Source organism: Geospiza fortis, unplaced genomic scaffold (assembly GCF_000277835.1).
Source record: "Geospiza fortis unplaced genomic scaffold, GeoFor_1.0 scaffold80, whole genome shotgun sequence".
In the NCBI taxonomy this organism is placed as follows: Eukaryota; Metazoa; Chordata; class Aves; order Passeriformes; family Thraupidae; genus Geospiza; species Geospiza fortis.
The window spans coordinates 188,214-199,313 of NW_005054551.1; the positions used below are offsets into that span (position 1 = coordinate 188,214).

Consider the following 11,100-nt stretch of genomic DNA (forward strand, 5'->3'; position numbering starts at 1 on the left):
AGGGAAAGGAAAGAAAAGGAAAGGAAAGGAAAGGAAGAAAAAGGTGACCCAGGGAGGAGCCATGGAGCAGGGAAGGCCAAGGAACAACTTTGCACAAGTCTGGGCTCTCTCTCAGAATTGGGGACAGCTGGTTTGTGTCCAGTGCCTGAAGGGAGCTGGAAAGAAAGAGAATTTTAGCAAGGCCTGGAGGGACAGGACAAGGGAATGCCTCCCACTGACAGAGGGAAGGGATGGATGGGATATTGGGATGGGGTTGTTCCTGTGAGGGAACTTCATCCGGATATTTGGGTCCATTTGCATATTGGGGGTTAATCTCCCAATTACAGCTTCAGCTAATGAAGTCATTTACCCCAAATTTGCTGTCCCCAGCTCACTTTTGTTACCATTTCTGGGGCCTGAGGCAGTGAGGTGTCCTTGATTGCCAGGCCTGGAGAGGAATTGTTGTGTCTGCCCAAAGAGGGAAAGCAGCAGCTCACACTGAATATGGAGTTTGGAGTTCTACACCAAAGAATTGCAGGATCACAAATAGATGAAAAATAGAAAAGCTAAAATCCTAAGATGAGGTTGATGTCTTTAATTTCTTTAATAGCTCAGTTGCAGACCCTAACCCTCCAGTTTTTAGGCACTTTCCAAATAGCACACGGGCAAAATTGAACGAAAATCCTCCAGTTTTAATGAGAAACCCTGAGGCAGGACAAACTGCAGGACCATTTTCACTCATCCCACATGGAGCAGTGTGTGCACAGGAGCCCAAGGGCATCCCCTGCTCTCAGAGGGGGCTGCTGCTCCCCCTGCTCAGCAGCTGCTTCTCCAGGGCCTTGCCCAGGCATCCTGCTCCAGAAAATGCCTCCAAGCTGCTGAATTCCCCTCTCGTGTCTCCTCCTGCTCCTCCCTCTCCCAGCTTTGCTCTCTCTTCCCCCCCAGCTGTTCTGGCACAGCTGGGCCCCCTCCCCTCCTTTCACCCCTTTGATGTTCTGTGTCGAGTTTCCCTTTTGCACATTCCCATTCCTCCCATCCAAGGTGCTTCCCCAGCTCTGGCACAGGGATCAGGAGCTGGGTGGTGCCTCCAGGAGGGAGCTGGAGCAGCTCAGGCACCTCTGCCAGGCTCCTGCTGGCTCTCCTGGGATGCTCAATAAAGGCAGCAAACGCCACAAGCCACACCAGGGATTTGAGAAAATCCAGTGGCAGCAGGCAGAGAATGCTCTGCTGGAGCCACATCCTGCTCCCAAGCACTTCATCTGGATATTTTGGGTGAAAATATAGGAAAATACAGAAATTTCACAGAAATTTGAGCTGTGGCTTGAAGATCCTTCTTCATCCTCAAGCTACACCAGGGGTTGAGAAAATCCAGTGGCAGCAGGCAGGGAAAGCAGGCAGGGAAGGCCCTGCGGGAGCCACATCCTGCTCCCAGGAACTTCATCTGGATATTTTGGGTGAAAATATAGGAAAATACAGAAATTTCACAGAAATTTCAGCTGTGGCTTGAAGATCCTTCTTCATCCTCAAGCTACACCAGGGGTTGAGAAAATCCAGTGGCAGCAGGCAGGAAATGCCCTGCTGGAGGCTCATCCTGCTCCCAGGAACTTCATCTGGATATTTTGGGTGAAAATATAGGAAAATACAGAAATTTCAGCTGTGGCTTGAAGACCCTTCTTCATCCTCAAGCTACACCAGGGGGTGAGAAAATCCAGTGGCAGCAGGCAGGGAATGCTCTGCTGGAGGCACATCCTGCTCCCAAGCACTTTATCCAGATATTTGGGTGCTGTTCCTGGGGTGGTGCTTTGGAAAAGGTTGTTGGAAAATGTAGAAAATACAGAAATTTCAGCTGTGGCTTGAAGATCCTTCTCAACAGGGGTTGAGAAAATCCAGTGGCAGCAGGCAGGGAATGCTCTGCTGGAACCACATCCTGCTCCCATGCACAGATATTTGGGTGCATCTGTATCTCATCCGCAGATATTTGGGTGCTGTTCCTGGGGTGGTGCTTTGGAAAAGGTTGTTGGAAAATGTAGAAAATACAGAAATTTCAGCTGTAACTTGAAGATCCTTCTCCTTCATCCTCATCACCTTTTCTAGGAAGGATTCACCTCGGGCAGAAAGGAAAGGTTTCCCTGCTCAGTAACTTGGTTCTTCTGCTCTGGCAGCTGAAAAAAAAACCTTGGAAAGTTTCCTCAGGAGCTGCTGCCTCGGTTTCCCTGCTGGTAAAGCAGGCAGAAGGGTTTTACAACCTGTAAAGTGCCAGGAGTGACCCAGATAAGGACAAATCACTTTGTTTCCTTCCCTGTCACAGCCAGGGTCTGTGTCCAGCTCAAGGGCCTGGCTCCCTCCTCCAGGGGCATCCTCCTGGTTTTCCACATCCTTTCCTATGGGAATAAATCCCACAGATTCCATTTTCTTCAGGGTGGAAAAAAAAAAATCCCATTCTTTACTCACAAAAGAATAAATTCTTTACTCTCCTTTTGATACCATTTTACAGACCTCCTGTGTGACTCCAATTAGTCAGTAGCTTTCTTGCCAATGTATTGATTAGTAATAAGTTCTTACTTTGTATTGATTGGTCACTCAAACCCTGGTGTGTGCCTGCAGGGAAAGTTGTTTTTGAGAGAGAGTTTTCATTTTTCTATCCAAAACCAGTTTATACAGGTGCTGGTTGTTTTTCACCCAGGAATAGATGGTTTTGTTAATAAACTGCTCACACCAGCATTGCTTTCACATGGGAACTTGCAAAGTGCCAGCTTTGCCACTGATTCCAGCAGAGCAGGTTTGATTTGATGAGGATTTTATGGTATTTCTACTGATTCCAGGAGAGCAGGGCTTGATTTTATGAGGATTTCATGATATTTCTGCTGATTCCAAGAGAGCAGGCTTGATTTGATGAACATTTTATGAAGATTTTATTATATTTCTACTGATTCCAGCAGAACAGGTTTGATTTGATGAAGATTTTATGAAGCCTTTATGATATTTCTACTGATCCCAGGAGTGCAGGTTTGATTTTATGAACATTTTATGAAGATTTTATTATATTTCTACTGATTCCAGCAGAGCAGGTTTGATTTTATGAGGACTTTATGATATTTCTGCTGATTCCATGAGAGCAGGCTTGATTTTATGAAGATTTTTGGAAGCCTTTATGATATTTCTACTGACTCCAAGAGAGCAGGTTTGATTTTATGAGGATTTTATGAAGCCTTTATGATATTTCTACTGATCCCAGGAGTGCAGGTTTGATTTGATGAACATTTTATGAAGATTTTATGATATTTCTACTGAATACAGGAGAGCAGGTTTGATTTGATGAAGATTTTTGGAAGCCTTTATGATATTTTTACTGATCCCAGGAGAGCAGGCTTGATTTTATGAACATTTTATGAACCTTTATGATATTTCTACCTGACTGCACCACTTCTGGGACCCGTTTGAAGCTGTGCTCCTTCCCCAGGGGGTGTCAAGGCGTGTTCCCTCAACTGCCTGGCCGAGGGCTTCAACTTCTACACGGAGAGAGCGGCGGCCGTGGTGGATGGAACGCCCTGCAGGCAGGACTCCAATGACATCTGTGTCAACGGGGAGTGCAAGGTGGGACAGGGACAGAGCCCTGGGATGGGGGGGCAAGGACAGACTCCTGGGGCAGGGGGAACAAGGACAGACCCTCTGGGCAGGGGGGACACAAGGACAGATCCCCAAGAAGAGGGGACAGGGACAGAAACCTAGGCAGGCAAGCACTGCCCTCAAACTGCTCACACAGACATGGGATGGGTGGAGGGTTAAGAGAGCTGGGCCTGCTCACCTGGACAGGAGAAGGCTCCAGGGAGAGCTCAGAGCCCCTTGCAGGGCCTGAAGGGGCTCCAGGAGAGCTGCACAGGGACTGGGGACAAGGCCTGGAGGGACAGGAGCCAGGGAATGGCTCCCACTGCCAGAGGGCAGGGCTGGATGGGATCTTGGGAATCAGGAATTGTTCCCTGGCAGGGTGGGCAGGCCCTGGCACAGGGTGCCCAGAGCAGCTGGGGCTGCCCCTGGATCCCTGGCAGTGCCCAAGGCCAGGCTGGACAGGGCTTGGAGCAGCCTGGGACAGTGGGAGGTGTCCCTGCCATGGCAGGGGTGGGATGGGATGAGCTTTAAGGTGCCTTAGCACCCAACCCATCCTGTAATTCCATGATTTCTCTACCTGGAGCAGGAACATTCCCCTTCTCTCTGCACTCCCTGCCTCTCAGATGGATCCCTGCACTCCCAGCCTGTGCAGCCCCAGCCCCTTTGATGTTTCCCTTGCAAGGGGATCTGGGGGGAGCTGTAAAAGTTCATTATAAGGAAGCTCTGTGGGAGTGGCCAACATCCCCCAGCAGGCAGGCAGACAGACAGACAGGCTGCGTGTCTGTCTGCCTCCCTTCCTGCATCTCTGGGATCTGTTTTTCTCCATGGGGCAGTGGAACAAAGGGGGATTGTGTGACCGTGTTCACAGGGGTCTCAGGCTGAGGGAAGAGACGAGGATCTGACTCCATGTTTCAGAAGGCTTGATTTATTATTTTATGATATATATTATATTAAAACTATACTAAAAGAATAGAAGAAAGGATTTCATCAGAAAGCTAGCTAAGAATAGAATAGGAAGGAATGATAACAAAGGTTTGGGGCTCAGGCTTTGTGTCTCAGCCAGCTGGGCTGTGATTGGCCATTAATTACAAACATTTAACATGAGCTAATCACAGATCCACCTGTTGCATTCCACAGCAGCAGCTAATCATTGTTTATTTACATTTTGTTCCTGAGGCCTCTCAGCTTCTCAGGAGGAAAAATCCTAAAAACCAGATTTTTCATAAAAGATGTCTGTGACCCTGAGGGGACAGCAGGGTCCCTCCGGGCTGGCTCACTGCTGCTGTTCCTCCCTGCAGCACGTGGGCTGTGACCGGGTGCTGGGCTCCGACTCCAAGGAGGACAAGTGCCGCGTGTGCGGGGGAGATGGCAGCTCCTGCGAGACCATCGAGGGCGTCTTCAACCACTCCCTGCCCGAGGGAGGTAGGGAACAAACGGCCGGCTCACCCTCCAGTCCCTCCTCCTCCTCACCTGCCCCTGGGGACACGCAGGGACAAACCCCAGAGCTCAATCCCAAGGGGTAGCACCAGGCAGCAAATCCCTCCTGTCCACCAGCCAAGCTGTGCTGTGAAATAGGATTCACTTTGAGCCAGGTCTCATGAGTTCTTAGAGATTTATTTCACACCCAAGATAGCTCAGCTACCTTAGAAAGCATAAAATCCACAGGATTTGTGGTAGTGTTGGAAACGAAAAGTGGTTTAGAGAGTGGTTGATGCTACCTGTTCCCTGAAATATGGGATATCCCTGAAATATCTCCTCAAGCCAGGTCTCATAAGCTCTTGGAGATTTATTTCACACCCAAGATAGCTCAGCTACCTTAGAAAGCATAAAATCCACAGGATTTGTGGTAGTGTTGGAAACGAAAAGTGTCGGTTTAGAGGGTGGTGGCTGTTACCTCTTCCCTGAAATAGGGGTCTCCTCGACTCTCATAAGCTCTTGGAGATTTATTTCACACCTAAGATAGCTCAGCTACTTTAGAAATCATAAAATCAGCAGGATGGCTTCTGTGGTAGTGTTGGAAATGAAAAGTGTTGGTTTAGAGGATGGTGGCTGTTACCTGTTCCCTGAAATATGGGATATCCCTTAAAAATAGCTCAGCTACCTTAGAAGGCATAAAATACTTCTGTGGTAGTGTTGGAAACTAAAAATGTTTAGAGAATGGCTGCTGTTACCTGTTCCATGAAATAGGGGTCCCCTCGAGTCTCATAAGCTCTTGGAGATCTATTTTACACCCAAGATAGCTCAGCTACCTTAGAAGGCATAAAATCAGCAGGATGGCTTCTGTGAGAGTGTTGGAAACAAAAAGGTTTTAATAAAAGGCAAAATAACAAAACTCTTTACAGAGAAAAACCCAGCCAGGTGCAAGAGGTTCTTGCCCCAATTAGTTTCTTTGTTCTCTTCTTTTTCTAGTAAATTGCTCAGGTGGGACTTTTTGGCTCCTGTCCAATTAGCTATCCTTAAGTTGGAGGTGAAGTCCCACAGCTCCTGTGAGATGCCTTTTCACCTGATCCAGGACAGAAACTTCTGGGCTTATTTCCTTTTTGAGGGGACAAAGGATGGTTTTGTCACTCTGTCAACAGAGGGCACATTCCTATAGTGCCCCAGCCTCCAGTGGTGCCCAAATCTCTGACACACAGCTCCAAGCCCCTTCCCTGCTCCCCAGGGTTGATCCCAGCTCCACAGCACATTCCCAGTCCCACCACAAGAGCCCCCAGTGCAAACCTGCTCCATTTTGGTGCCCAAAATGCTTTTTCCATCATTTCCCCATGGATAAGGGGTTGGCTCACGCTCCCATCCAGCCCAGGGCAGCTTTGGCTCTGGGATTGGAGGCTGAAAATGCTGCTCACCTGCTTGTCCCACAGGTTATGAGGAGGTGATCCAGATCCCCAAGGGTTCCGTGCACATCGACATCCGGGAGCTGAACCTCTCCATCAACTACCTGGGTGAGCTGGGGCTGCTGAAATCCCACCCAGGCCCTGCCACGTCCCTGGGATTAACAGGGAAATGCAGGGACAACTTCCCACTGCAGCTGGGAATGGGGATTTGGGGGTCCCAGGCTGGGATTTGGGGCAGGAGAAGGGAGCAGGGCTGTGTGTCCCCCAGTGCCCCTGTCCTGTGTTAGCATCACAACCCTGGGCAAACCCCACATCCCTCAGCTCCTGCCATCTCCCCTCTGCCATCCCGGGGATTAAAAACACTCACGTTTTCCTCGGGCTTGGTTTTCCATCCTTGCTCAGTCCTGCTTTCACCACGAGGATTTTCTTTCCCCTTTTCTCCTCCCTGTTCCCCGAGCGGTGCAGGGCAGGCTGCTCTCCCTGGATGCTGCCGGGTGCCAGCAGGATTCTCCTGGCAATCGGAGGTGCCTCCATCCCTCCCTGCCCGGTGTGTGGGGACTCCTTTCTGCATTTCTGCGCTCTCAGGACAGTGTTGGACACTTTGGGATCCCTCCGAGCATCCCATATGGAGGGAGCATCCTCCAGCCCCCGCAGCATCCCCCGCGTCCCGGGCAGGGCAGCGGTGCCCGGAGCCGCTCCCGGAGCTCGGTGGAGCGGAGGGAAGGTAGGAGCAGGAGCGAACGCTCCGATCCCCCTCTAGCGACTCTGCCGGGCAACCACAGCCCTGTCCGGGCCCCAGCAGCCCCGACTGTCGCCGGCCGTGGGCTATGTACAAATCACAAACGGGACGGGACTGCTGAGGAACTGCCTTGAGCTGTTTTATTTTCCAACATCAGTCTCATTACATGGTTATAACAATGGGAAGATGCCACCAGCAGACCAAGAACTTAATGTTACAACTCACTTTAAAAGTTTTTTGACCAATCACACAAAGCAAAAGCACATTGACAATAGTTCTATCTAACTGCTATAAGCACATGTACCTTTGGTTAAAACAACACTTGCTTATTTCAAATACAATACCTGCTTGTGAGCCTTAAAACACAATGCCCAGAGCTCCATTATTAAGCTTCAAACTTCCTGATATCTTGCTAGATAAACTTTTCTGTTGCTTAGGGAGTTATACCAGACAAGCGTTAATACACAGACCATTGTTCTACTAATCCTTGCTTTTCTACTTTTTAAATAATTTTTCTCCTGACCAATCTCACGGCTGCTGTGTGATGGTGTTCACAGGGGTTTTCAGATGAGGGAAGAGACAGAGATCTGACTCCATGTTTCAGGAGGCTTGATTTATTATTTTATGATATATATTACATTAAAACTATACTAAAAGAACAGAAGAAAAGGTTTCACCAGAAAGCTAGCTAAGCTAAGGATAGAAAGGAATGATAACAAAGGCAGCAGTCTTGGACTCTCTGTCCGAGCCAGCTGGGCTGTGATTGGCCATTAATTAGAAACATTTAACATGGGCCAATCACAGATCCACCTGTTGCATTCCACAGCAGCAGATAACCAATGTTTACATATTGTTCCTGAGGCCTCTCAGCTTCTCAGGAGGAAAAAATCCTAAGGGAAGGATTTTCATTAAAAGATGTCTGCGACACTACTGCTTAGCTCTAATCACAGTTCTGCTGCCTCTGAGGCCTGCCTTTTGCAGCTTTCCCAAAACCTCTGATTTTGGGGATTCCCAGCTGGGTTTGAGCCCGGCTGTGTGGCCAGGGAGGTGCTGGGCAGGCACCGTGGGTACCTCAGTTTCCCTGTGCCCACCCTGGTGCCATTTAGCGAAGCTCTGAGCCCTGCAGGTGAGCAGCACCTGGCTGAGGTTGGCCCCGGTGCCCTGAGCTTTGTGCTGAGCCCCCTCCCCTGTGCTGGCAGCGCTGCGAGGGGACAGTGGGGAATATTTCATCAACGGGAAGCTCTCCATCGATCCCCCCCGGCGCTTCGACATCGCCGGCACCACCTTCCACTACAGGAGGTCCCCTGAGGAGCCCGAGTCGCTGGAGGCTTTGGGACCCACCAACATCACCCTCTTTGTCATGGTTGGTACCTTCATACCCCTCCTGGCGTGGGCCTAAGTTGGGCTGGAAGGATCAATGTGACCGTGTTCACAGGGGTCTGAGGATGAGGGAAGAGATGAGGATCTGACTCCGTGTTTCAGAAGGCTTGATTTATTATTTTATGATATATATTACATTAAAACTATACTAAAAGAACAGAAGAAAAGGTTTCATTAGAAGGCTGGCTGAGAATAGAATAGGAAGGAATGATAACAAAGGCTTGTGGCTCGGACAGAGAGTCTGAGCCAGCTGGGCTGTGATTGGCCATTAATTAGAAACAACAGCATGAGACCAATCACAGATCCACCTGTTGCATTCCACAGCAGCAGATAATCAATGTTTACATTTTGTTCCTGAGGCCTCTCAGCTTCTCAGGAGGAAAAATCCTAAGGAAAGGATTTTTCATAAAATATGTCTGTGACAGATCTTGCTGTGGCTACCTGGGGGTTGGAGCTGATCAGCCCCTGGTGTGGCTGTTGGGGGTAACGGGACACAGAGAGCAGAGGTAAATTGGGCTGAATTCACCCAGTAAATCACAGAATTAATTAGCTTGGAAAAGGCCTGTGAGACCAAGCTGTGACCTGTCACTGCCTGGTCAGCCAGACTGTGTCACTGAGTGCCACATCCAGCCTTGAAAGAGTCACCCCAGGTGGGACAGGAGCCCCCAGTCCCTGCCTTGGGGGGCACTGCTTTATTCACTGGGCACTCCCAGATCTCCCTCCCTAATTCTCAGGTCTGCTGCCCTAATCTGTCAGGTTTTGGGGATGATTCCACCCTTGAGTTTCTGGGAGCTCATTCTCTGATCGAGCACCACTGTCACCACTGGTGGCTGCCCTGCCAGCACTGCGAGGGGCTGGAAGGGGACAGGGGAATATTCCAGGCTGTTAGAGAGGCTGTGGCATGCCAGCTGGGTGGTCACTGTGGTGGCACTGATGTCCTGGGGGTGCCTTTCCTGCAGGTGCTGGTGAGGACGGAGCCGCAGGGGATCCGCTACAAGTTCAACGCTCCCGTGGGCAGGGATGGCTCCAGCCTCTACTCCTGGCACTACACCCCATGGACCAAGTGCTCTGTGCTGTGTGCAGGGGGTGAGCTCTGGTGCTGGGCTGCTCTGGGGGGACATGTGGGACCCCCCTGTGCTGTGTCTGGGCCTCTGGGGTCTCAATATGGCCTCAGCCATGTAAGAGCTGTGTCAGGCAGTGCCAGGGCAAAGCACCTGGGTGCCATCTTCAGCTGGGACACAGGGATGGGTGAAAGGACCTTAAAGATAAAATTTTCCCACCCCCTATCATGGCAGGGACACTTTCCACTGTCCCAGGGTGCTCCAAACCCCAATGTCCAGCCTGGACACTTCCAGAGATGTGATCTCCCCATCCCAGAGCCCAGCTGGTGCTGTGCTGGCTCCAATGTCCCCAGTGGGACACGTGTCCCCTCCCCAGAGCCCCCTCCTGTACTCCTGGCACTACACCCCATGGACCAAGTGCTCTGTGCTGTGTGCAGGGGACGAGCTGTGATGCTGGGCTGCTTTGGGGGAACATGTGGGACCCCCCTGTGCTGTGTCTGGGGCTCTGGGGTATCAATATGGCCTCACCCTGCACTCAGCCAGGTGGGAGTTGTGTCAGGCAGTGCCAGGGCAAAGCACCTGGGTGCCATCTTCAGCTGGGACACAGGGATGGGTGGAAGGACCATAAAGATCAAATTTTTCCACCCCCTGCCATGGCAGGGAAACCTCCCACTGTCCCAGGCTGCTCCCAGCCCTTTCCAGCCTGGCCTTGGGCATTCCAGAGATCCGGGGCAGCCCCAGCTGCTCTGGGCACCCTGTGCCAGGGCCTGCCCACCCTCCTAGGGAAGGATTCCTTCCCAATATCCCATTCTCACGTTTATGAATTTTGGTCTATTTGCATATTGGAGTTCATTGTCCAATTACAGCCCCAGCCCATGCAGTCCCATCCTTGTTTTTCTCTCTCCAGCCCATGGTGTTTGTGCTCTTGGGCCTGAGATTTGGATCATTTGTCCTTGGTGCCCAGCTAGAGCAGGAATTGTTTTGTCTCCCTGCTCTGTGCACAGAGCTCACCATCCCCTCATGTGAACCCAGACCCACCCACTAAAGCAGCACAGAATGTCAAAAATAGAAAAGCTCAAACCTGAGGCATCACATCCTCAGCCTCCTCCCTCTCCCCCTTCCCTCTTTTTTCTGGGCAGGCAGCCAGATCCAGTCTGTGGTGTGCAGAAAACTCTCTGATGGCTCAACTGTCCCCAACCACTTCTGCAGCGCTGACACCAAAGTCCCCGAGCGACAGAGGAGCTGCAACACCGAGCCCTGTCCCCCTGCGTGAGTACCAGTGGGGGAAATGAATAATAATAATAATAATAATAATAATAATAATAATAATAATAATAATAATAATAATAATAATAATAATAATAATAATAATAATAATAATAATAATAATAATAATAATAATAATAATAATAATAATAATAATAATAATAATAATAATAATAATAATAATAATAATAATAATAATAATAATAATAATAATAATAATAATAATAATAATAAT

At 49.7% G+C, this 11,100-nt stretch overlaps 1 protein-coding gene across 2 annotated transcripts in view; it reads left to right on the top strand.

The window, feature by feature from the left end:
- ADAMTS10 (ADAM metallopeptidase with thrombospondin type 1 motif 10) overlaps positions 1-11,100 on the top strand; it is an 81,278-nt gene that overhangs the window by 63,291 nt on the left and 6,887 nt on the right. Inside the window, exons 16-21 of one of the 2 annotated variants that reach the window (XM_005429493.2) lie at positions 3,440-3,573; positions 4,884-5,007; positions 6,447-6,527; positions 8,358-8,521; positions 9,498-9,624; positions 10,739-10,868. In XM_005429493.2, coding sequence (XP_005429550.1) covers positions 3,440-3,573; positions 4,884-5,007; positions 6,447-6,527; positions 8,358-8,521; positions 9,498-9,624; positions 10,739-10,868 — 760 coding nt within the window. The remainder of the gene's footprint in view (positions 1-3,439; positions 3,574-4,883; positions 5,008-6,446; positions 6,528-8,357; positions 8,522-9,497; positions 9,625-10,738; positions 10,869-11,100) is intronic. The other variant, XM_031064043.1, reaches the window with a different exon arrangement.